At 35.0% G+C, this 26,187-nt stretch overlaps 3 protein-coding genes across 7 annotated transcripts; 1 reads left to right on the top strand and 2 right to left on the bottom strand.

Moving 5' to 3' along the window:
• Nucleotides 1-232: 232 nt before the first annotated feature.
• Nucleotides 233-8,087, top strand: LOC122304925 (probable plastidic glucose transporter 2). Of its 4 annotated transcripts, none has more exons than XM_043117185.1 (14): nucleotides 233-524; nucleotides 972-1,095; nucleotides 3,088-3,199; nucleotides 3,328-3,395; nucleotides 3,488-3,620; nucleotides 4,278-4,377; nucleotides 4,479-4,591; nucleotides 4,667-4,760; nucleotides 5,474-5,627; nucleotides 5,781-5,924; nucleotides 6,012-6,085; nucleotides 6,876-6,964; nucleotides 7,319-7,433; nucleotides 7,598-8,087. In XM_043117185.1, exons 2-14 carry the CDS (start codon nucleotides 1,005-1,007, stop codon nucleotides 7,778-7,780), a joined length of 1,470 nt encoding a protein of 489 aa, XP_042973119.1. In that variant the 5' UTR covers nucleotides 233-524; nucleotides 972-1,004; the 3' UTR covers nucleotides 7,781-8,087. The 4 variants fall into 4 exon arrangements, with proteins under 4 accessions (XP_042973119.1, XP_042973120.1, XP_042973121.1 ...); XM_043117187.1 differs by lacking the exon at nucleotides 233-524 and adding an exon at nucleotides 1,855-2,426 and having other exon boundaries at nucleotides 966-1,095; XM_043117188.1 differs by lacking the exon at nucleotides 233-524 and adding an exon at nucleotides 1,855-2,526 and having other exon boundaries at nucleotides 966-1,095.
• A 6,017-nt stretch (nucleotides 8,088-14,104) lies between these two features.
• LOC122304920 (cyclin-dependent kinase F-1) lies at nucleotides 14,105-16,630 on the bottom strand. Its single transcript, XM_043117182.1, has 2 exons — nucleotides 16,029-16,630; nucleotides 14,105-15,198 (listed from the first exon to the last, which is right to left on the bottom strand). The coding sequence occupies exons 1-2, from the start codon at nucleotides 16,521-16,523 to the stop codon at nucleotides 14,260-14,262; spliced, it is 1,434 nt and encodes a 477-aa protein (XP_042973116.1). The 5' UTR covers nucleotides 16,524-16,630; the 3' UTR covers nucleotides 14,105-14,259.
• A 4,717-nt stretch (nucleotides 16,631-21,347) lies between these two features.
• Nucleotides 21,348-24,620, bottom strand: LOC122304914 (rac-like GTP-binding protein ARAC7). 2 transcript variants are annotated; one of them, XM_043117175.1, is made up of 8 exons: nucleotides 24,195-24,620; nucleotides 23,811-23,898; nucleotides 23,589-23,698; nucleotides 23,209-23,272; nucleotides 23,037-23,101; nucleotides 22,876-22,962; nucleotides 22,662-22,768; nucleotides 21,348-21,702 (listed from the first exon to the last, which is right to left on the bottom strand). In XM_043117175.1, exons 1-8 carry the CDS (start codon nucleotides 24,291-24,293, stop codon nucleotides 21,663-21,665), a joined length of 660 nt encoding a protein of 219 aa, XP_042973109.1. In that variant the 5' UTR covers nucleotides 24,294-24,620; the 3' UTR covers nucleotides 21,348-21,662. The 2 variants fall into 2 exon arrangements, with proteins under 2 accessions (XP_042973109.1, XP_042973110.1); XM_043117176.1 differs by having other exon boundaries at nucleotides 22,876-22,941; nucleotides 24,195-24,613.
• Nucleotides 24,621-26,187: the final 1,567 nt, after the last annotated feature.

Raw genomic sequence — 26,187 nt, 5'->3', positions numbered from 1 at the left:
CAAATTAGAATTTGAAATAGATTCCTCTCATACGGAGTAGAAGAGAGAAGAAAAAAAAAAGGAAAAAAAAAGGAGAGAAGATGGATAAGCCTTACCCACCATAAGTATCGTGAGTCTGTTACCTATCTAAATTTTATTAAAATGTGTAAAAGGAGAAAAAAAAAACAAAAACAAAATATCGGTTTGAAGTTTTTCTCAATATCTATTAGTTTCCAACGAAAATTAAGGTAAATATAATTTTCCCACTCCGTACGCAGCCGGCGTCTATGTTTCCTTTCCCCATGTATAAGTAGAAAGCAAGCTTTGCTCCCTCACTGAAACAACCGCACCACAAACAGAGCGCGCGCACACGGTTGCCTTCTTCTCCGTTACCCTCTTAGAATTTTTCATGTTTTTGCTCCTTTCTTGAGTCGGTCGCTGACCAGGAGTGCTCGGAGACTCTCACGGAATCTCCACTGGCCCACACGCCTGTCCATCGAACTCGCTTATAATTCCGGATCCGTTTATTGATTATTTCATGATCGGTACATCTTCGACTTCGTTTGCTTTCATTACGAGCTTTTTCCATAATCTTATAGCGCCGTCTTTTGTACTGATCTTCCTTAGTTTGGGGCTCTGGAGTCTGGAATGTGTTTCATTTGGTTCGATTCTATGGATTTGCTCGAAACTCTCGTTGTTTTGGAAACTTAATTTGGTTTGGGCGTATATAATTTGTCTGATTTCTTATTACCTAAATATCCATAGTTGGGTGATTTGTGTTTTCCTAAGCGTAGATCGCAGCAACACGAGAACGAAAAATCATACCCGTTTTTCTATTTCTTCTCGGGAACCAAACGGAACGTTAGTGTTTTTTTTTTTTTTCCAATTAGAATGAGAAACTATCATAATTAACGTGTAGTGTTTTATTTGATCTGGTCCACAGTGGATACAACGTAAACATGAAAGTGTTTCTGTAAAATTCTTTAAATTAGGGAATCCGGGAAAAAGGCTGGTCAAAGTTTGGCATGTGGGTACGTCAACGTGAAGCTTACTCGATGTACAAGCGCTTGCCATCGAGGGACTCTGCAAATACAGTTGACACGGAAGAAAACTCCGGTAACTTTATTTTTTTCTTTATTTTGATAGTTAATAAGAGAATTTTATTCCAAGTAAATAGGCATAACCCAAGTACATAGGATGTATACAAGAGAATACACCTAAATACAAGCTAAAACAGAACATTACAAAAGTTCCCATCCCTTACAAGATTCTTCATCCAAAAACTTAAAGTGCTATAGAAAAACTCCCTAAGTTCCCCCATAGAGCATCAACAATCTTCAAAACACCTTCCATTCCTCTCCAACCATAGGCACCAAAATAAACACAAGGGAATCATTCTCCACACTGCTGCCCTGACTCTACTCCCCTCAATACCTTGTCAGCAAGCCAAGAAGTCCACCACATGCATAGGCATTACCCAAGCAATGCCTACCAAATCTCATTCCACATCTTCATCACCACTTTGCAATGAAGGAAGAGATGGTTAACAGATTCACCATCCTTCTTACACATATAACACCAATTAACCAGCAGTATACCACTCTTCCTCAAATTATCCATGGTTAGAATTTTCCCTAGAGACACCAGCCAACAAAAGGAAGCAACTTTGCTACGCACCTTGGCCCTCCAACTTTGCTAGACACCAAAGCAACTCTATTTGGTGAATAATCATTTCAGTTCTACTCATGTTTTATGCTTTGCACAGTCAGCTTTAATTTTGAGGTGTGGTTGAATTACTGAACACTTAACTATTGCTTGATCTTGTGCTATGAAGAATTGATTATTAATTCTTCACTGGAATGGATTTTGTGTTAGGGCTGGGCTTTGACTTCGACGGAACCCAACTTCGACCTCCTACTCTGGCCAAAGTTGGAGGCCAAGTTGAACTTCAACTCCGACTTTGAAACGGAGCAGATTTTGATTCTTATCGGAGTTGTTGAAATCGAAGTTGAAGCATTGAAGCTAGAGAGAGAGAGAGAGAGAGAGAGAGAGAGAGAGAGAGAGAGAGAGAGAGAGAGAGAGAGAGAGAGAGAGAGAGAGAGAGACCTACTACTGGCGAGGGTGGAAGACGGGCTGAAGTGGCACTGCAACGGGCAAACTATCTCAAATGAAGCACAAAATCCTCACTCAGAGAGAGAGAGAGAGAGAGGGGGAGAGAGAGAGAGAGAGTAGTTTGGCATTTCGGATAGACTTAGAGTAGAAGAAGAAGAAAGAAGACGATTGGTAGAAGACAACAAATATATGCTCCCTTTAAGCGGTGCCCTAATGGCTCTTGGGAATTCTATTTGGGCCTTGGCATAGAAGCCCATTACAATACTACTCCTAACTTGGACATTGATTTCATTCTACAAAAATCCCCAAGGCCCAACTTACCGATCCCAAAAAACGTGAGCTTGTTACTATAAATTGCCCAACTTTTTTCTAGTTGTGCTAAGGTTTCAGTCTTCAGCTTCTTTTCGTTGACACTGATCTCCCTCAGCGAAAATGGTGAATGAATGAATGCTGGCTATCTATCTTTCTAACTTTATCAAATCATTTGTGTATTTGTTTCGCTAATATTGTGTGGTTTCTTTTTTATTCATTGGAGTTCGGAGTTCTGAAGTTGGAGCTGCCATCGGCTCTGATTCCGACCATTTTTTTCACAACAACTCTAACTCCAACTCCAAACTCCGATTTTTCTGATTCCACCGGAGTTGGAGTAGGAGTGAATGTAGGCCGGAGTCGGAGCCGGAAGTGGTTTTGCTCACCCCTATTTTGTTTCATTAAATTATCTTAAAAACTTGTAGCAAATTATGCTCTGTGGGGGTTTAAGGCTAATTTTCCTTTATAGTTTCCTTTTTGATCAGTAATTGTGAATATGCAATTGGTAACGTAAGATGAAAGAGCAGATGAAAAAGGTGGCATAGAAGTCTGAGTAGAATTGTTACATATATTGGGAAACTATAAGGAGGTCATTGATTAGCGGGCTAGTTTAGTTATACAATTCTAATTTATGTGAACATGACCTAGCATACTGCTAATTGGGCTTTACTCTTGCTTGCCTTGTAGTTCCTCTACAGAACAGTATGTCTCCAGAAACTTCAAGCCCTTCATGGAAGCTTTCTTTTCCTCATGTAGTAGTTGCAACCATAACTTCTTTCTTATTTGGCTACCATATGGGGTTGGTGCTCTGTCTTAGAACTCACAGTCTTTTCTTCTTTTTCTTTTTTCTTTCTTTGTTTTTAGAGAATGAAGCACACAATCACGGTAGTTTCCTTTTTGAATTTATTTTTGTACTGTTTTATACAGAGTAGTTAATGAACCACTTGAAAGCATTTCTGTAGATCTTGGTTTCAGCGGGAATACCTTGGCAGAAGGTGATCTTTGGCCTTTCTTGCTCTAATCTGTTGTTTTATTTCTGCATCTAGCTCTCTTATTTAAGAAGTTTTGTCAATTATTTTAAGTGAAGGTCTGGTTGTGAGTATGTGTCTTGGTGGTGCCCTTGTTGGATCTCTGTTCAGTGGTTGGGTTGCTGATGGGGTTGGGCGACGTAGAGCTTTCCAACTGTGTGCTTTGCCTATGATTATTGGTGCTTCTATCAGGTATGCTGATGTGACAAAAAAATAAATTATAATATAGATTATATTTTTATTTTCTTGTCCATTTGTTGCAATCTTGATTTTTATTTCTTCATATATTAGATTTTCTAGTCCATTTGGTTTGGTCTAGTTGATATTGGTTATTTCAACCTCCTGAAGTTTTCTGGATGCCTAAATGTATATTTCTATTTGTAAAAGGGCTTTTGGGTTTGACAGTCATCAAGTACAGCTAAAATTTATGTTTTTTTTTTTTCATTTCTATATGAAGGATCTTTGCAGATTTAGAAAATCTAAGCAATTTGATAGTGCTATCTGCAATGCTATGTTCCCTCAGTTCTTGCACACCTATTGGATAGTAGTCCACAGTACTGTAGGGCTTCTATTTGTACTTTCATGAAGTTCTATCACGTTTCCCTTTTGCAATTTAGGTGGATCTCTTGTATATTTCCTGTGTATGGGTTACACCCTCCTTCATATTACAAAAATTTTTCTTATTTATCATAAAAAGTTGTAGCAAGCTTTTGGCGAATAGTAGCTTTCTAGGTCTATTTTTTTCATGTGTTCAATGTATACAAATATTAATGATTTTATACTTTGACGTTCCATATTTTTTCTGCTTCTATTGTTACAAAATAATAAAAAAATAACATGCATTTCCAGCGCAATGACTAAAACTTTTGAGGGTATGCTCTTGGGCCGGTTACTTGTTGGTACTGGAATGGGCTTGGGACCCCCTGTTGCGTCTCTCTATGTAACGGAGGTTTGTTACAATTTTATCTAATTGATTCTTGCTTACTTTTTCTTGGTTGACGCAAGGAAGATCTTGTTTCTTATCCGCTTTTGTCCCATCTGTGTGAGTAGGTTTCTCCTGCTTTTGTGAGGGGTACTTATGGAAGCTTTATTCAAATTGCAACATGTCTTGGACTTATTGGAGCTCTGTTTATTGGAATTCCTGTCAAAGAAATTGCGGGCTGGTAAGATATACTAATCCCTTGGCATCTGTATTTCATGTTTGACAATTTCATATACTTCTTAATCCATGTGCTCAGGTGGCGCATCTGCTTCTGGATATCTACAATTCCAGCTGCAATACTACTGGTTGCCATGGTGTTTTGTGCAGAGAGTCCCCCTTGGCTATATAAGGTTTCCTTTCACTTGTTTTCTGTAATTGCTGTCTGTTACTCAATATGAATAAAGTCCTTACTGATTCATATTTAAGTATATCAAAGACATATATGAGCTGAGCTCTAATCCGTCTTTTTTTTGGAAAAAAATCCTATTTAGTTTATAACTCCTGTTGATATTTTGCACTTTTTATACCATAAATGGAAATAGTCAGGTGCACAAAGATTCAGGTATCTGGGCTATGCCTTTCGACTTCTAATAAAATCTTTGATTACCTATAAAGAGAAGTACCAAAACAATTCAGTGTCTTTATGCATGCCTTTTGACTTTTAATAAAATCTTGGATTACCTATGAAGAGAAGTACCAAAACAAACATTCAGGTATTTGTCTTTATGTAGACTAAATAATAAAACATGCACACATGTTCATGATTGCAAAACCAATGTGCACAAAGATGCAGTCAGTTTTCTATATCAGCTCCCAAAGTTATTTCAGTACTTTCTCTCTCTTTTTTAATTTCTTGTATCATTCGGTTTAGGCCTTTTTTTTGTTTTTTTGTGGGGTGTTTGTGGGGGGGCGCTATTTGTTTCTCCCCATAAAAATAGTTACTTTCAAGTTTGGCCTAGCATCTCTTTGTGCCATAACTTGGGATAAACTTCCAATTAAGTTTATACAGTTACGTAATTATGCTGAAGATGAACACCTTCTGTTTCTCATTGTTGTGATTCAGAGAGGAAGAACTGAGGAAGCTGAAGCTGCATTTGAGAAGCTCCTAGGAGGATCGCATGCCCAACTAGCATTGGCAGAATTATCTAAATCGGACAGGGGAGATGACACTGATACTGTGAAGATTTCAGAATTGCTCTATGGTCGCCATTTTAAAGGTACATCTGATACTTATCTGGTATATTTCTTTGAAGATTTGTAACGTCTCTTTCTCTGCAGAATCCATGGCTGTTTTCACCATTGCTTGTTCTTCTGTCATATTCTTTTTGGGCTTTCCAAAAGTTCTTGTTATTCACGCATTCCTTTTGCAGTTGTTTTTATTGGGTCAACCCTATTTGCTTTACAACAGCTATCTGGTATAAATGCTGTATTTTATTTCTCTTCAACTGTTTTTAAAAGTGCGGGAGTACCATCAACCCTTGCCAATGTCTTCATAGGAATTGCAAATTTAACAGGTATAGCTTCAGTTCATGGTACTCCTCCCCTTACATGTCTACGACGATGCATTCTGTCATGACAGCATAAACTTTTATATCATTCAGGATCTATTATTGCAATGGCTTTGATGGATAAACTAGGCAGAAAGGTCCTCCTCCTGTGGAGCTTTTTTGGAATGGTAAATTGTATTTGCATCACTTTCCCCATTTTACATACAAATTAATATTATGATTATAGTATTAAATCATGTTATGCTGTATACTACACTCTTAATTATTCTCATTACATTATGCTAACGGGATAAGGATGTAATATATGGTATTTTTCCTATCAAATCAACGTGTATGCAAAAGCTAGAAAAGAAAATGAGAATTGAAATAAATGTATATGACTGGATATGACATTTAACTCAGATAGGATATATGTACTCAAGAATGCATGTGAATGTTTCCGGTACCAAGAAGGAGCTAAAAAATATTGGTTCGCGGGTTTAAAGAGAAAGAAGACTTATCCTTTCATATGGAAAATGGACTAGCATAATTGTCCAGCATAAAGAAAAGTGGCTATTTTAATATTCTATAACAAACCCTGAGGGGTAGCTCAATTGGTTAGGTCTTGGGTTTGCTCCCCAATGGTCACTAGTTCGAGTCCTCTCAGGGCCACTGGAGGTTTACCCGGCCGTTAACTTCAGGGCTCCGTGAGATTAGTCGAGGTGCGCGTAAGCTGGCTCGGACACCCAAGGATATCAAAAAAAAAAAAATATTCTATAACAGGCTAGCAGTACACATTCATTTTCCTGCATTATGTATTGAACTAATAACTCACCAACGTTGCCGCTAATGTTGTGCACAGCTCAAACGGCACATCTAAAATCTCTCGTCCTGGTTTTTACTTCTAACAATATCTGGAGTTAATGATCTAAGATCCTGATATGAAACATTTTTTTTTTTTTTATCATGCCTACCCAGGCGATATCTATGGCCCTTCAAGCTGTCGCAGCAAGTTCTTATATACCAGGCTCTGGAGAATTGTATCTATCTGTTGGTGGCATGCTGCTGTGAGTAATCTTTTAGTAACATACATTTTGAATATGAACTTGTTACGAATGCACTTATAAATGTATTCAAATGCAAAATGTGCTTCATGAAACGGCTGTATCACGATAAATGGACGTCATTTTGTTTCATGAATTTCTCTAGTCAATAATCAGATGATGCACTGCTGAATTTTTTTTTTTTTTTTGCCCCAAATAACATCCTAGCGGCCGTGTTAGGGAACCTTTGTAATATTTGGATTTCCAACTTAGTGATCCCAGCTGGAAATGTGACTTTGGAAACAATGACTAACCATCCTTGATTGTTCTTATTAGAGTGGCAATGTTGGAGGGATATTAATGAATTTCTTTGTGCAGGTTTGTCTTTAATTTTGCGCTTGGAGCTGGTCCAGTTCCGGGTCTCCTTCTACCTGAAATTTTCCCCAGCCGAATTAGGGCGAAAGCTATGGCAGTCTGTATGTCAGTTCATTGGGTAACTATCTTCTCCTTCCTTTGTTTCTAATTAGATTTATATCTGCTCTTGCTAGCTTCTGGATCCACACCTGGGAGGAGTTCCTAGATTCAAAAAATGCTGGTGTATGCATAATTATTTCGTGAATTATATGCTGCTAGAATAAATTTCTGGTGTTTCTTCAGGTGATCAATTTCTTTGTGGGGTTGCTGTTCTTGCGTTTGCTGGAGAAACTTGGGCCACAGCTCTTGTACACAATGTTTGGTACCTTTTGTATAATGGCTGTGATGTTTGTGAAAAGAAATGTGGTGGAAACCAAAGGGAAATCGCTTCAAGAAATTGAGATAGCGCTTCTTCCGCAAGACTAGAAGTGGTACTTTTTTATGGTGAATCGTTCACCACCCGAATATTTTTTATAATTCAAGTTTCATCCGAAGTGCAGCAATACGTAATGAAGGAGTGTATAGTTAGAGAGCTTAGATGCATGTTAGGCCGATGTATACTGTTGCAGGGTCAGATTTTGGTAATGATTTGCGAAGTTAGGAATGCCAATTCCTTGCAAATCGTCCACATGTATTGCAAATGTTTGTATTAAAGTTTAGGCCTATTGATCATCCTTGCCGAAGACATGATGAATTTAAAAGAAAAATAAAAATAAAAAATCAATTGGCCTTTTTTGTTTGGGAAGAAAAAAGGTTATGTTATCCTTGTGTATTTTTGGTTGAGAAACTAATTTCTACGACTGGATAAAAGGATGACAAGCGGAGGAATACAATTACAGTAGTGTTAAGGGGTTTTTTGTTTTTTTTTCCTCTCACAGAGGGTCTAAGTGTGTAAAAAAAAATCGAAAAAATTGGTTGGACCAAACTGGACCGGTCTTAATAGTTCAGTCTGGTTTTTATGCAATAAGGTGTGGTACCAGTTATTAAGAATCGGTGTGATATTAGTTTTCATATTTTGAAAATCAGTTTAAATTGAACAACACCGATATATATTCATAATTTTTTTATATTATATTATATATAATATATATTAAATTGTTAATTAATATAACATGAAATTCGAATATATAAATTTTAACTTTAAACATAGACATAATATTAAGTTATTAATGTTAACTTACTTTTGATATTTATATATATCAATAATAAATACATTTTTAGCATAATAAATTATAAATACATTTTTAACTTACTTTTTATAAATACATTTTCACACATTTAATCATATATACTCATATAAAGAGTCAAAAATTTATATAGACTAGTTAAATTCAATACTATACTAGTATGTGTTAATTATTATAAAATAATGTACCTATACTATACTATAAATAGACTAATAGTTTAGTATATATAAGTATCATATTATCACAACATAAATAATCTGTAAAATTGAAAAATTTAGACCAAAATAAGAAAAATCGAAAGTTTCGGTTTTGGTAGTAAATGAGTTCAATATCGGTTTTTAAAACTTTAAAATTAGTGTATATTGGTTCGATTATAAAAAAAAAAAAAAAATACACAAAATTAGACTAGTTACACCTATATTCTTTTTCCTTTACTAGATATCTTTGTTTGGTCAAATTTTACTTTCTTGCCTCCTTTTTTTTATTTGTTTTTCCTGAGATTAGCGAAGAGGAAGTTTGACCGGCTGCTCCGAGACCACCTCTGGGTTGCACTCGTGCTGCCAACAGAACTCAAACCCATCGATCTTTAAGGTAGAATAAGCAATGTAGAAAATGGGCCGATGTGTGAGTCTCGTGCACTATCCTCGTTGTGCATGAATCACGACAATCACATGCCCCATGCTTCCAGCTCTTCCACGACAATATGCATCGCACTATCTAATTTAGAAAAGTAAAGTTGCAAGCATAATTATGCACTAATATGATGTAATTGATCAAAAAATAGATTTTATTAAAAACAATATTAATTTAAATTTTAAATATGAATAAATCTATGGGTGCTACCCGCATCATGCGGGGCGGGTGCACCCCTTCCCTCCAACCCGCCCCCGCATGATGCGGGGGATGAATATTTCATCTGCACCCCGCCCCCGTGAGGCGGGGCCGGGCCCCCCGCTCTGGTGCCGGGGGGGCGGGGCGAACACCCCATCCGCCCCGCCTCCCGCCCACTTCAAGAATCCCATATTTCAATGGGTTTAAAAAACTTTTTGTGTCTAAAAATATTATTTTTAAACCCAAATTATTATATAATTAAATCTTAAATTAAAATTTATATATATAATAATAATTTAAAAACTAATAACATAAAAATTATGTTACTAATTTTTAAATTTGTTAAACTTGTTCACAAGAATCACAAGAGAGTGAGACTTGTTTATCACAAGCTTGCATATGCCATGGGCACCCTAGGCCTCATTTATATAGAACTCTAAGGCCATACAAGAGTCTTACTTGAGCAATGTGGGACTTACTGTTAAGTCCTACATTGCTCGTAAGTCCCACATTGCTCAAGTAAGACTCTTGTATGGCCTTAGAGTTCTATATAAATGAGGCCAAGTCTCACTCTCTTGTGATTCTTGTGAACAAGTTTAACAAATTGTAATATATTATATATATACAATTTGTAAAATAAAAATATATATTTATAAATATAAAATATTATATATTTATAAATATAAATATAAAATGCGGGACGGGGGAAAAGCGGGGCGGGGTTAAGCCCTGCCCGCCCCCCGCCCCCGCTTAGTGTTTTTCATGCGGGGCAGGGTCCCCCGCCCCGGCATGTGTGGTACGGGGTACCCCGTCCGCCCATGCGGAGGTGGGGCAGACGGGGGCGGGGTAGCGGGGGGTGGGCCCCCGTTGCCTACCCCTAAATAAATCAGTATTGGTACACAGATTAGTGTGCAAGTGTGCTTGTATGTAACAAAACTCATCTAACTTAGCGACTACTATTCTCCAAGAGGCAACCATCGGAGCTACTAACCAATCATTGTGTGCAACACGGGTGTCCGTACCAATTCTTATGCCCCAATACCCCATAGGTTTGACCCTCATTGTCTCCTTCGGATAGTGATAGGCTTACTACTCTATTACTACCCATCTAATACTCAAGTGTATTACAAATTTTTTATTTTTATTTTATTTTCTTTTAAGTATTTTTTTAACATTCTTAATCACTAAGAAAAAATTTAAAAAAAATAAAATTTTACTAATACTCATTTCTTTAATCATTAAGTAAAATAAAAAATTAAAAAAAAATCAAATATTAAAAAAAGTAGTAAGAATTGTAGTGGAGTAGTAAGTATATCATTTTCCGTATCCTTATGTTACTGCTTTCCTCCAAGACTGAAGTCATTGTACTCCCCTTTCTAAACCCTTCTCATTTACTGCAGTAGCTATATCACTCATTTATCTGACGTAGCCTAGGCTAGGACTGTAAATGAACCAGTCTGTTAGATAGCTCGCTCGGTTAAACTCGAATCGAACTCGACTCGTGAAAAAAAAGGCTCGTTCGTTAAAGCAGATGCTCGCTCGATTTGTAAATGATACATACTCGACAAAACTCGACTCGACTCGACTAAGGCTCGTTTAGGCTCGCTCGTTTATGCTCGAGTCGACTCGTTAACTCGACTCGATTAAAACTCATTCATATATTAATAAATATATACATACACCTATGCATGTATATATGTATTAGCTAATAATATAAGCATACCACTTTTATAATTAAATATATAATATGTATTCTAATTACTTATGTCTATATAGTAAATTTACTTCATAGGTATATTTTATAATTTGTATAATAATTAGTTGATAAAATTTAATAATTTCATATACTAGTATGTGGAAACCATATATGAAATAGATATATTCTATCATATTAAGTATATGTATTAATAATATATGTAGGCATATAGTATATTGTTATTTTGGATAAATATCAACTAGTTAGATATTAATTATTTATAAATTTTTTAAAATTTTATAATTTAATAGAGGTTCTACTTGTTAATTGTATAAATTCAATATTAATTCTTATTTATTTATTTATTTAATTTATTAATTATTAAATTTTATTAAAAAAAATAATTCAAGCTCGAGCTCGAGCTCGAGCTCGACTCGACTCGAACTCGTTTGTGGGACGAACTCGAGCTCGAGCTCGAGTTGAGATTTCAACTTATCGAGTCGAGCTCGAACAAAGAATTAAAAAAAATCTTGAGTTCAGGCTCGAGTTCGAATTCGAGTATTTTGAATCGAGCTCGAATTTGACAAGCCAAAACTCGGCTCGACTCGGCTCGATTACAGCCCTAAGCCTAGCAATACAAAAAGAGAAAAACTTCCCACCAGTTCGTCTGCTATTCCTCAAACAGCCTGTCACATAGCTCTTCTATTTCAAATCCCATATGCTTAGTTCCCCTCCCTCCCGTGCAAAAAATCTTCCCCTCACTGTTTCGAAGCCCAACATCCGCCATGTCCCCGAGGCATGTCCCTCGACTGTTTGCCGTGCCATAACCCTTCCCCTTCCTCTTCCCCTCTTGCTGTGAAATCGTTTAACTCTGTGATAGCAAAGGTGTAAATTGCTTTCGGATCCAAAGGTGTAAATTATTAATCAACGACATAAGATAATTAAACCGCATCCAAACCTTGAATCAAATCTCTCGAAATGAAGATTCCCAAGCTAGGGATAGTCAAACCAAATATTTTACAGAGTGAATCGGTTCAACCTCTTGAAGCTGCTGATGTGTAGCTCTCGAAGTGATCTAGCCATATTTGAGAACAAAGGGCCCGACAGAGAAGCCATATAGAAGAGATATGCAAGAAAAACATAAAAGAATCGAGGAGGTGTAGGCGCAAAAAGCGTCAATGATGTCAAGAATCTTTTCCTTTTGTGGGTTATTTTTTTGGTAGGCAAGAAACTTTCCTTGTTAGGGACAACGACGATAGCTGGTTGGTGGGTGCGGCGGAACAAAATGGGAGAGAAACAACTTCGTGAGGACGATAGAAATTGGTGGGTGCAACAGCATTGTCCGGCTGTGGTGGCGATGGACCTAGTTTGGTGCGATGGTGGTTTGGGTTTTGTAAACTGGCAGTGGTCTAGGTTTTGTGGGTGGTTTCTTCTCAAATTTAGACTGATAGCTAGGGGTGCTACCCGCACCATACGGTGCGGGGTAGCCCCCTCCCCGCACCCCGCCCCGCACCATGCGGGGGTGGGGTTTTCCTCCCCGCCACCCGCCCCCGCATCCCCGGGGCGGGGTGCGGGGCGGATACCCAATCCGCCCCGCTTTATTTTCACTTCAAATATTAACTATATTTTATTATTTTAAAAAATTATTTCTAGATCTAAAAGTAATAAAAAAATATATGTTTAGATCTAAATTGTAAATTTAAATTTTGTAAATTGACTATAATTTAAAAATTATGTTATTTTTAAATTTACTAATGCATATTTTGTGTAAGTTGTAGTGTAGTAGTTTTTAAACTATATAGTTTTTAAATTTGTTAATGCATAATTTGTGAACAAGTCTAACAAATTATAATATATATATTTATATATACACAATTTGTAAAATATAAATATATATTTATATATATAAACATATATTTATGTTTTTGTAAATATAAATATTTATGTTTATATATATAATATATATATATATATATATATAGGTGAGGGCGGGGCGGGGGAAATCCGGGGCGGGGTTGGGCTCTCCCCGCCCCCCGCCCCTGCTAGGGGGACTAGATGCGGGGCGGGGGCCCCCGCCCCGACCCATGCGGAGCGGTGTACCCCGTCCCATCGTGCGGGAGCGGGGCGAACGGGGGCGGGGTAGCAGGGTGCGGGGCCCCGTTGCCCACCCCTACTGATAGCGTGGTTTAATAAGATGAAATCAGATTTATTGTGTCTAATGTAAAACTTCATAGTGACATGTTGTGATTGTAGGTTGTTAAAGCCCAACATCAGTCGGACCGACCCAAAGAGGAACTGATACAAAAAACCACCAATCTAGGGGCCCTTCTTTAGGCTTTGTACCGAAAGAGCATGCGAATCAGATATATGGGTCCATTTCCGATTTTCTTTTTTCAGTTTTGTGGAACTTAATTTGACGTAGTTGTTGGAGATATCCACCCCTCCCCTCTGACTATCCTTATTTGATTATAATTTATACAAACTACTTATTCTCGTCTCATTTAATAATTATAATTTTTTTAAATTTTTATATAAAATATAATAAATAATTTAACTTTTTCAAATCTCAAAATAAAAATTATATTAAAAATTTATATTTTACTAATATTTTATTCAACTTTCAACTTTTATTTTATTTGTTTATAATATTACTTGCTTGTCAGAAAAAAAAAAAAAAAAGTTTGGATGACATGTGGCCACAGGCACAATCTGCTAATACAACCTAAAGGTCTAATGTAATAAGCTTTAATTAAAATTTATTTTATTTTATTATTATTATATATATAATCGCCTTCCATTTAAAAAATATAATTATAAATTTATTATTATTATTATTATTATTATTTTAAAAGGCGTACGAGTATATTACCCTTTTTGGGAGTTTCCGACATAGAGATCTGACCTTTTTCTAGTACGAGTATATTACTCTAGCAGCATATAAGCATTCGAAGTGCCTTCATTCAATACTTGCTGCACGAGATTTTGAACAAAGAAATATCATTGCAATCCTCTATGTTCATTTCACAGGCAAGAGCAGAAAAAATCTGTTTTACATAAACAGGCAATATTTTCGGCAGTCCAATATACTTCAAAGTTACTTTTCAATACTCTAAACAAAATTATGATATGTAATTATACAAATACCACCAAATAATGGAATAAATCAAGAGAATCCTCACTGCCCTTTGATCTCAAGGGAATTGTATGGAAAAACCAGTACTAGTGCTCGTAAAATTCCCAGGGCCAAAGTCCTCAAAATCAGAATCTGAGCCCATTTCATCGTACTCATTCCATCCTCCAGGAGTGTCCTCATCTTGCCCACTTCTGGTCGAAGGAACCCATAACTCAGATACGGGAACCGGAAGAGGCTCTTCAGTGAAAAACTTGTCATGGAGCAGTTCCATGGCTGTGGCTCTACTAGCTGGGTCATAGCAGACAAGTCTTTTGACGAGAGAGATTTCGTCAGGGGAGAGGTTGGGCATGCATGCTCCCAAACCAATCGGATTCTCGACCTTATTGAATGAAATCATGTTATAGTCAGGAAGTTTAGAACAAGCTGGCCATACTTCCTCAGTTAAGTTTCCCAAGACATTAAAAATTCTGCTGAGCTGATCAATATCAGCAGTTCCAGGAAAAAGGGGCTCCAGAGTAAAAAGCTCGGCAAATATGCAACCCAATGACCACAGATCAATCTCTAAACTATAGTCTATGGATCCATAGAGTAGTTCGGGGGCTCTGAACCAACGAGTTCCAACACAGGATGTGAGACAACCTTGTCTATTATCTCCACCCTCTCCAGCCTCATAGGAATATGAACTCTCAAAAGGATCATCCTCTATGTCGCTCGTCGAGCATGTTGCAAGACAAGATGCATTCCCATCATAAAAATTTGTTTCCTTATCAGTTTCATCTACAGCCTTTTTAGCCTTGACCTCATCTAACTGTCTAAAATATTCTTCTTTACTTATAGTTCCCTGCTCTTGTATTTCATATGCCTCTTGGCACGAATTGTGTGTTTCTGTAAAACCTTCAGGTGGATGAAAGGTATTTTCTGGATTTACAGGGTTTTGTTCGTAAAGAGCTGGGCCGTTGTAGGCAGCAACATATCCATGTTCCAGGAGTATCCTTGCCTGAAATCAGAGTCAACTAATAACATTTCAGACCTTGACAAAATGACAACAAAAGCTTCATTCAAAAGATTATCTACTTGCAGCAAGTACCGATTACATCCAAATGCAAGAAGTTCCAACATAGTGTCCTGTTGGAACTAAAATGTTTGAACCCTCAAACTGAGGGAGACGCAGCAGACTCAAAACTCAACAAAAAAACCAAGGAATGACGATGTAAATGAGCATGAAACCCCATCCCCCATACTATCCCCTACATCTATAATAACTCTTCGAGAAAAAAGAAAAAGAATAATTCTTGTGCAAACATCATTTTCATTTAGGAAAATTGGACCTCAAACTGCAACGGTGAAATTGTAATTGTTACTCTAAATTATAATAACTACCACCACAAGTCCAATCCTTTTCAGCCAGTGCTTGTAGAAACCAATTGTCATTCATTCACCATAATGCGCAAAGCCATTTCTTGAAATGCAATGGAGCAACGTGCAAAGCGTTCTTTAATTAAAAGCCAACTAACAAGGGGCTCCTTGCCAGTCTCTAACTCTTTCATAATGATAAAAAATGACAATAATAAACCTAATTCACCCTCTCAAAAGAGTTCCAAACTGAAACCACATCAAGAACACCATCTACCAGCGAATTAAATACTTGACACGAGCCCATAAGAATTTAGATAAAGATAAAAAGATTTAAGATCTCGATCAAAACCAGCCCAAACCCATCAAGCAAAAAAGACAATTTTTTCTCTCCCATTTCTTTTCCTTTCTCATCGATCAAACAAACGCCAAAAAAGCATGCTTCTTTGACCACCTTAATTAAGATTACATTACCTGGCCAAAATCTGCGAGCTTGAGCACCCCATCATCCGAAACCAACAAATTACTGGGCTTCAAATCCCGATGCACAATCATGTTCCTGTGGCAGGCGTCCAGTCCACAGAGAATCTGGATCATCCACCGCTTCACCTCCCCGACACCAATCCCACGACCGTCCCTCTTCGCCTCCTTGACCACCGTCGCCAAGTCTGTCCTTAGGTACTCCAAAACGAGCACAGCGTCATCGTCCCCATCCTCCCGCCAGAAGTACTCGTGCAGAACGACGACGTTTGGGCAATTGCGCAGGATCTGGAGGGCCTCGATTTCGCGGAACGCCGACTGGTAGTCGTGGACCTCTTTGAGAGCGACGACGAGGTTGTCGGAGAGCCTTCGGGCTCTGTAGACGTCGGAGTAGGCGCCGGAGCCAACGCGCTCCAGGATTTCGTACTTGGCTATGATTTCGGGTCGGGTATGTATGCTCCAGCTTTTTGTTGGTTGGTGGGACTCCATTGTACGGAGTTTGAGGGTTTAGGGTGAGCCTCCCGTTTGGGGAATGCAGCGGCTGTACTGCCCGTATTTATCTATTTTTCCTAGCCTGTGTAATGCCGTCGCAATTGCTATACTTTTAGAATTGCTGCCATATGCGTAAAGGATTTAGGGTTTGAATAATCAAATCTAAATTATCTCGCCTTATTTTATTTTATTATTATAATTATTACAAATTTTAATATAAAACATAATAAATAATTTAAATTTTTTAAATTTTAAAACAAAATTTATATTAAAAAATTTATATTATAATAATATTTTATTCAATTTTTAATAAAACATCTCATTTCATCTTATCTAAACTGTGCAATTAACAAAACAAGATCAAATGTATATTTATAAACTCCCATGATCTTACGTGATTCATTTTACATACTTTATTATAAAAATAATTTTATAGGGTGTTGCTACTCTCACGGCTCGGAGCTCCCGCTTGTGCATTTGAGAATTTTTTTTGTCTTTTTATATTCTTTTACATGTATTTTTAATACATTTAAATATTTTTAAAAAAATAAAAAAAATCACAATAATATTAAAAATACTTACTTAATTATTAAGTAAAAATAATAATAATAATAAAAAACACAGTGGTAGACTCCAGCGGTAGAACCAACAATAAACATAGCATTTTCCAATTTTATAACATAATCAAATTAAATCATATCAATTTATAAATTTATTTTTATATGATTTTTAACTAAATTATTAATTTTTTTTCTAATTATTAGTTTGAATGGATATTTACGAATGATTAATAAATACTAAATATAGTTTTAGAAAAATTTCGTCTAACGTAGTCCCTTTAAAAAAAAGTAGAATTGAGGGTAAAAAAGTATGAAAAAGTTTGTTTTTTTTATTTTTATTTTTCCTTGGTAATAAAGGGTTGGATGGGCGACCATATATGGCTTTCCTATTAAAATGTGACCATATTAGCATCCAACCCACTATTAAGCTAGATAGGAAAAGCCTAGATGACGAGAACTGTAGACACCCCCTACAAGTCGGACTTAAGTTATAGCTCGACCCCAGCCTCATGAGAGTATTAATGGTCTATGAGTTAATAAGTAACCAATAATCATGAACGCTTTCTATTGTTGGATTTGATCCCAGAGCTTAGTGTTCACTGCCAAACTTATGAACCACTAAGCCACCGCCCTTAGTGGTAAAAAGTTTGTTGTTTTACTTGAAATCTATATTTTTCTTACTTTTCTAAAAGAATTATACCAAACTTATACATGCATAAATCATTTTTATATATTCTCCATTCATTTAGACTGTGGGCTATGGCTTTAGGTCCGAGTTGGAGTTGTGTTAAGTGTCTTAAAAAATATTTATATAGTTTTAAAAGTTCTTTAATAATAAAATTAAATTATTTGATTGTTACATATTAAAATAATTTTTAATTATAAATAAGCTCAAAACTACGTTTAATCTTAGATGATGTATTTCTCAAACATGCTTTTTTGAATTTATTTTTTTCGAGAATGCAGATTATAGTTACAATTTTAAGAAAAAAGTCAATAGGTAAAAATACCCATACAAATTTTTGATAATTACCACTTTACCCTTTGGTCTTATTCGTAGAAGGACTTTTTTATGTTTTATTTTTTTCATGTATTGAATGATATTAAGGTCAAGCTATACGATGATGGCAAGAATTATCTACCTCTTAGAAGCATAGAGGATGAAGAAGTAGAAACGGAAGATTACTCAAGTATGCAACAATAGATATATCTAGTGAAAATGCTATGAATATTGAATGTAATTGTATTGCTCTTTCACTTATGTTTCGTTGAAGATATATATATTTTTCATTATAATTACTAAAAATCTTATTAGACTATTTTTATTGTTATTTGAGTATAACATTTGATTTTTATCAAGGATATGCTATTTTATGTCATTTCTCTCTTAAAAAATATTTTTTTTAATTTATTTCCAAACAAATATAATATATTTAAAAGTATTTTTGATATATAGATTCTAAACAATAAATAACTTTTTAATAATAGACATTCTTACATTAAACTCTAAATTATAAACTTTAAATTAAAAATAATATTTTTTACCAGAGTCCCAATCATACACATAAACGTCTCAAAATAGTCCGCCTGTGAACGGTCTCAAAAACCTCTCTTCTGGTGACCATTTCTTCGTGTCAAGACCAGAATTTTTTTATACTAGTCGGATTGTATTCTTTGCTGATGTTTGGGCACTATTATTCGTAATAATAATTATTATTATCTGTCAATAAATAATAATAATAAAAAAAAAAACAATTATTGCAAAGGACTTTAATCAAACATGTGTGGGTCATTTGAAGATTATACTTGCACATGGCACAGTGCACTGAAGCCACTTTGACATTAATTATCCTGCAGCAAAAACAGAGTAAAAGAGCAGTTAATGCATGTAAACAATACAGATGGTACTCCATTGGACATGAGCTCGACAATGGAAAGAAGCCACAGAAACCAGTAAGCATAAGCAGTAGATGGATAGCATGCATATATCAGTGATGGGACCAGCGTCATTAAATTGATTCTGGAGGTAGAAAAAGAGTGCAAAGATGTTTACTTGTCATTATGTTTCATCCAATTGTCTCATTTCTCATTCGGTTGGTTGTTTCTTTTGACTATATATCTTGTCCATAAAAGTAGGGTATGAAAATTGTTCTATATAGGACTGAGATAGTGTTGAAATTTCTATGATTTCTCTGCACAGATTATAACTCCAAGAGAAATAGGAGATCTATTAAAAATAAAAATTATATAAAATAATTTTATAAACGGACCTGATTTTATTTAATCTATTAAATTTATTTTATAATAAAAATAATTTTATAATCTGATAATTCACATTAAATCACATTAATTTATAAGATTATTTTTATATAATCTAGAATAAATAAAATAAATAAAAATTGAAGAAGGTGGTGTACTGCTTTTGATGCGTTATTCAAGGGAGGAATTCTTTGCTTTGTTGAATGGTTTTTGCATCAAGTTCTCTTGGAAAATATGAGGATGCATTGAATTAAGTCACAAAAGAGAAAGCTAAGTGCTTGGGCTTCGAATTTCTGCCACAATATAATGACATGTCGTTTAGAATAAATAGAAAGTGGGTCTTGGTGCAATTTCATCAAAAGGTTGTGATATTCGGTCTAAAAGTTGCAGCAGATAATGGTTCCACAGAAAAAATAATTTGCATAAGTTTTGAATAGACAAATCATACGCAACCTCTTTTGTAAAAAAATGGATGTTTGAAACAAAACAGCCTAGTGGGCATTATCTAATTTTTTTAGTGAGACCTATATTTTACAAAGAGATTACATGAAATTTATCTATTTGAGACCTATACTTGACATTACTCTTATTTATTTTTGAAAATTGTGGATCTCAAGAACCACTATAATGGTGGTGCTGCATGGTCCACATGTGCTCGATGAAATGTTGATCCAACAGTGGAGAGTCATGGATCGATAGACAAGTCAACTATAGAAAAAGGAGCATTGGTGGTTGTGGGTGGGGCAACGACATTAGATAATAGGTTTTAACTTTCGGAAAAAAGGAGGAAAGGAGTAATTTAGGAAATAACAAGGCAGGAAGATGAGTCGAAGACTAACCATTAAAGATAGTTCCAAGTTTCCAACATTCAAACACACACTAGCAATTCATTCACTAACTCATTTACAACACGGCCACCAATGTCAAGACCTACAAAACCTTGTACCAAATCGTGTAAACTTCATTATCATACATATATATTTTTTTATAGGATTGCTTATAAAAGCGATTATTTAATGTTTTCTTAATATAAATATCTCTAGAGGAAAAATTTACTATTGTCATCAATTTATTTTTAGCCTTTTTTTTTTTTTTTTAAGTTAAATTTCATACCCACTGAGTTAAAATCTTGGTTATGCCACTGATCAGGGACAATTAGTTTAGAAAAGTTGGATAAAAGGAAGTCCAAAAGTTGCTAGTTGGATTGAAAGGTGATCCCATCTTATCTAAACTCATCTTATCTTATTATTAAAATTTTTTTAAATTTCTATACAAAATATAATAAACAATTCAGCTTTTTTAAATTTCAATTCAACTTTTTAAAATCTCAAAACAATTATAATATTTTATTTAACTGTTATATTTCATTTAAAATCATTTCATCTCGAATCTAAACTAGTGTGACTTATGGCAGAGACAACCATGAGCCAATGGTTTGGGACAGCAGATGATTGGCAACAGTAGAGCAAAGGACGACAATTCTAATGGTAGGATGTTTAAAATCTACCCAAGTCCTTGAGAGAAAGGAAGAACGTTGGGAGAAAACAAGGGGGAGAAAAAACAGGGAGAGATGGCAGGTTGCATAGAGTCAACCCTCTTCTGAGCTGTCATCCCCTACATTTTTTTTTTAAAATTTTTTAAAGGAATTTACTATGCATCAGCTACTATTCATCTTACACACCACACACTTATAACTTTTTATAGAGTGTAAAAATATTTTTCATAAGGTATATAGATATTTTTTATAGGGTGTATAGTGTACAATGATGAATAATGACTACTTCCAATATTTTCTCATGTATTAATACCATAAAACTGTTATCCACCTTTCCTTTAAGCTGAAAGAAAAATCTTTGACCACCTTTCCTGTAAGTTTATAAATTGTCTTCAAGATATTGTGGTTTATAGGGGATGGACGTTGGATTTTAATAAATGTGGAAGCAGCTTCGAGTTTAATTGGTTGCTTATTAGAAGTACAAGGATGAACAGTGAGCTCCAGCCAGATCAAGAAATTTACAAGTGCATTTAAAAAAGAGAAAATATTGGGAGCAGCAACTATTCACCATTGCAGCACTCACTTTAGCAACAACCAGACTGAACAAAATTTGCCTTGTAACAATACACGAGAGAATCAACAATTTCATCCCACTTCTATTCTAGCCAACTTCTGAAGTGAAGTTAAATATTTCTTAGCTCAAACTATGTCTCTGAAACTAAATTACACACATTAGCCAATTTAGAGATCGGCTGAGCACTCAGCATAAAAAGCATCTTCACCATAATGCATGTTGAAAGTGGTTATCATTCGACTGCTGTTTCAATACGTCCTAGCAGCGCAGCCTCCACAGACAATAGTCCTGCAGTTAAAGAAATATGAAAATTTAATGATACAAAGTAGTCCAGCACATCCTAGTGATAGGCTCGAGAGAGAATTTGAACCTGTTAGGGGGTGATTCATTGAGGTCATGTAGCAAATCCATAATTATGATATAAAATACCTTTTGCAAGATCGATGATAATGGAGGGGTTCCACAAGTAACACATCACATGGTCTTGCTTCTTAAAGGAGCATATAACCTTCATGATTAGTTTAATGGGAGCAGAGAAAGAGAAGATTTTTTGTCCATAAAACCACCAATAAATTGATCATAATCACATAGCATGTAACTGTATTTTGTAAGCTGGAGCCTGAGACTTCCTGGTTTGAAAGAACAAACATAAAACGTCCTACTACCCAAAATAAGGGACTATAAGCTAATTGTTTTCATGACCTTATTACTTGAATTTTGAACAATCCTTTTCCTGATTTGCCATGATTGAGATATGCGATCAAATTCTTTGCCTGGTTCCCCTTGGGGAAATATAAAAAATATAATTTATCATAAAAACATGTGTAAATACTTGGTACAAATTCTCTCTACTGATTTCTTATTCTTATTAGGCCTTTCTTTAACACTAACGGACTTCAGCTTTCTCACAATAAGTTTTAGTCCCATCTGCCTACAAGGCATTGGTAGAGGGGGAAAAAGGAGTGGTACTTTAACATGAATTGCAGTCACTTGAATTTTTTTTCTTTTCCTTTTCTGGGCAGAGCTATTTTGAGCATTCAACCCTCTTAGAATGTACCTGACATCCTCACATCATTCTCTATACAAAAACCATTAGGTTGTAGACACCAATTAGGACACCTCTAAAGTAAAAATTTAGTTAATCTCCTAAACACCTGAAGAACCTGCTATCAGAAAATGCTAACCTACCACTTCTCTTTCTGAGGAAAGACAGAAATACAATAGAAAAAAGGGAAAAATGTACTTACGCAATTGTGCAGCCAGACCTTCTGTGCCTTTTCTTCCTTGCCATCTCCCTCCTCCTTGGTGGTTGAAGAACAACCTTAATTGCAGTATCAAATACAGCTTTGACATTCTAAATAATTAGATGGAAGTCCTTGTCATTGTCTAGTAGTCTTAACAAATCAAAATATTCTACAAGAGAACTATTCAGAAAGCACTGGAAATGGACTGAAAACCTACCTGTTGAGTCTTAGAGCTGCACTCTATATAAGCTGCTGCACCAATTTGTTTCCTCAGTTCCTCTCCCTGTATATTTCGTGGAATGAGCTAATGTTATGCAAGATAGATAAAATTTTCTGAGTATATGCGATTTTAATTTTAAAAAGATAAACAATGCTGACCTGAACCGAGGTTATGACATTAGATCCCATGTGATCAGCTAAAAACCTACCATCCTCACGAAGATCTATATTATATTATATATAAAAAAAAATGATAAGCTCAATGTTATCCGCAACATCTCTATACAATGATACAAAAGTATGCTCGATTCGAAAATGTGAAGATGCCTACCTAACTTTGTTCCAACAAGAACAATTGGAACATTGGGTGCAAATCTTCGAAGTTCAGGCATCCACTGAGGGAAAAAACAACGAATGGATAACTTCAGCTACTGGTATACTGAATCTATAAACATTAGAAGCAAAAGCACCATACTCACAGACAATAAACCAATGATGACTTCCTTGAAAGATCATGGAGATCAAATTTAAAGAGTACAAGTATCTATGTCAGTGAAGGGGGGAAAAACAACTTCGTGGCTTTAATCAAAAGCATTAAATGGCCTACTTTTTCCAGACGTGATCTAAAATTGCAACAATAAAGGAAAAGGGAAAAAGAGAAAAAGTAAAAACAGGAAAAAGTGACAAAGGGAACCGCATTCAAGTCAGTACCTTCTTAAGAACATTTTCATAGCTTGCCCTACTGATTAATGAGAAAGCTAAGACAAATATATCTGCACCTCTGTAACTCAGTGGCCTTAACCTGCTATAATCTTCCTGGCCTTCAAACCAGAGGGCAAAGAGTATCAAGAATAAGTCACCGATTAAAATCATAACATCAAACTCTAAAGCGAGCAATTGCAGATGAAGCCTGTCTATTGGGCAGACTAATACCTGCAGTATCCCATAGTCCCAGGTTGACAATGTTCCCATCCACGGCCACATTAGCACTGAAATTATCAAATACTGTGGGTATATAATCCTGTCAAAAGGCAACACATAAATTCAGAGAGACTTGGAGATAGATCCCTGGCGCAGTGCTCAAAATAGCTCGCCCAATTCAAACTAGATAGTTTTGCTGTACAAAAGCTTATACCAAGCTTAAAAGAGAAGTGAATTTTTCCATACATTTATGCTTTGTTTAACTCACTTTTATTAAGGACCGGTTGAGGAGGGAAAGGCCCACGAGCAGAAACCTCATGAAATGGCCATAAATGGAACAAAACAAGAAACGGAAGTGTTTTTACTTTTTAGTCAGATTGGTAATGAAAGACTTACAGTGGGGAACTTGTTGCTGGTGTAACAAATGAGCATACAGGTCTTCCCAACAGCTCCATCTCCAACTGTGACACATTTAATGAACTTTGAAGCACTCATCTTCCACTCAAACTCCACAACTTGCAACTTGTACAGTAACTCTTGAGCTACAGAACTACTATATATGATAGAACCCTTAAAGTTAAAGAAAAAACAAGAAGCTTCAAAGAAAAAGTTCTAACAAAACGAGACGAAGAAGGAGGAGAACAGTGTCTGGATGTGTGAAGATGAAATGATATATAAATAAAGGAGCCTCTTCTACTTTTCAAGAAAAGATTAAAAAATAAACAAATGCGAGTGAGTGAGAGAGGCGGAGATACAGAGAAGTGTTATTCATTGTCGAGTTTTGTAGTCAAAGGGTTCCATTGTACTTTTCCATCCCTCTCGACAGATTTCAAATCCAACGGGAGTGGAGAACTCAAAACCTTTTGAATGCAGAGGATATGGGCCCCTCTCTCAAACGGGCACCTATGACCAAGGTTGCAAAGCTTGTCGCTTGATGTCATTTAGGGAAGAAGACTTGTAGTGCAATCATCCCCATGTAGTTCATCATTTTGAAAACATTTTGAGAATTTTTAGGACTAATAGTAATTACTCGTTTGGATATCGTTCTCAATTTATCTTATTTTATATTATTTTTAAAAAAATATTATTTAAATATAAATATTTTTTAGTTTTAAATCTTTAATATAATTAGTATCATTTTTTCTAACTTTTAAATAAAACACAAACACTATGTCTCGTTTGTTTTCAGAGATGAGATGAGATGAGATAAGTTGAGATAAGTTAAATAAAATATTATTAGAATATATTATTTTTGTATTAGGATTTAAAAAAATTATATTGAGATTTAAAAAAGTTAAATTATTTATTTTATTTTATATGAGGATTTAAAAAAGTTGTAATGATTAAGATGAGATGAGATGAGATGAGATGAGATGAAAGTTTTGTGAAAACAAACAAGACATAAATCACCTTTTTAAAATTGAAAACAAAAATATATATTATGATAATATTTTAATTTAACCTTTTTTTCCTTTTTTTTTTAAATCTAATAAAATATCTTAATTTAAACTATTTATTACTATTTATAAATTTATCATCTCATCTCAACATTTAAATGAGGTTATGTTTCTAATAAAATGAATTTCATTTCCCTTCAGTTTTTTAACCTATCATGCTTTTGCCTTAAATTACCTTTTCATTTCTAAAAGAAATAACAATCTAGTTAGCATTGGACTGAAAAGCTTCTTGCACGAGATGGATCTAGTTGCTTGTCAGAAACGATTGTAGCCAATCTTTGGGGTGGCCGTACACCGGCTGGTGTGTTTTGGCATCCATGAGAGCATAAGTGGTTAACGAGTTTTACTATTTATTATTTTACACAACACATCATATTTATTTTTAATTTTTAATTTTATTTATTTTAAATTAATTGAGTTATTTTACTTAGCATATATACACTACACAGTAAAGAAAAAAGAAAAAAAATGATATATAATGTATTATATAAGGATGATGAGTAGAATTTTTTTTAGTTATTTTTAACATATTCGTTTTTTTTAACACTATCACATTATCTGTTATAACATATTAAATTTTTTTGAAATTGAAATTTAAGATATTTAAATCCTCGTTTGTTTATCAAAAATATCTTATATCATTTTATTTCATCATTATAATTTTTATAAATTTTTATACAAAATATAATAAACAATTTAATTTTTTAAAATTTTAAAATAAAACTAATATTAAAAAATTATATTATAAAAATATTTTATTTAATTTTTTTAAAAAAATCTCATATCAACTGTATAATTAAATGGGTATTCAAACTTTTAAACCGGGGTTTATTTATTTATTTATTTTTAAACAGGACAGATGATACTTTAATTATTTAAAAATTGAAACCTCTAAATTTCTAATGCCACTGTTGAAAAGTGAATGGACAAAA

This window comes from Carya illinoinensis, chromosome 3 (assembly GCF_018687715.1).
Source record: "Carya illinoinensis cultivar Pawnee chromosome 3, C.illinoinensisPawnee_v1, whole genome shotgun sequence".
In the NCBI taxonomy this organism is placed as follows: Eukaryota; Viridiplantae; Streptophyta; class Magnoliopsida; order Fagales; family Juglandaceae; genus Carya; species Carya illinoinensis.
The sequence above is the reverse complement of the archived record's forward strand: the minus strand, read 5'-3'. Positions and strand labels throughout refer to the sequence as shown.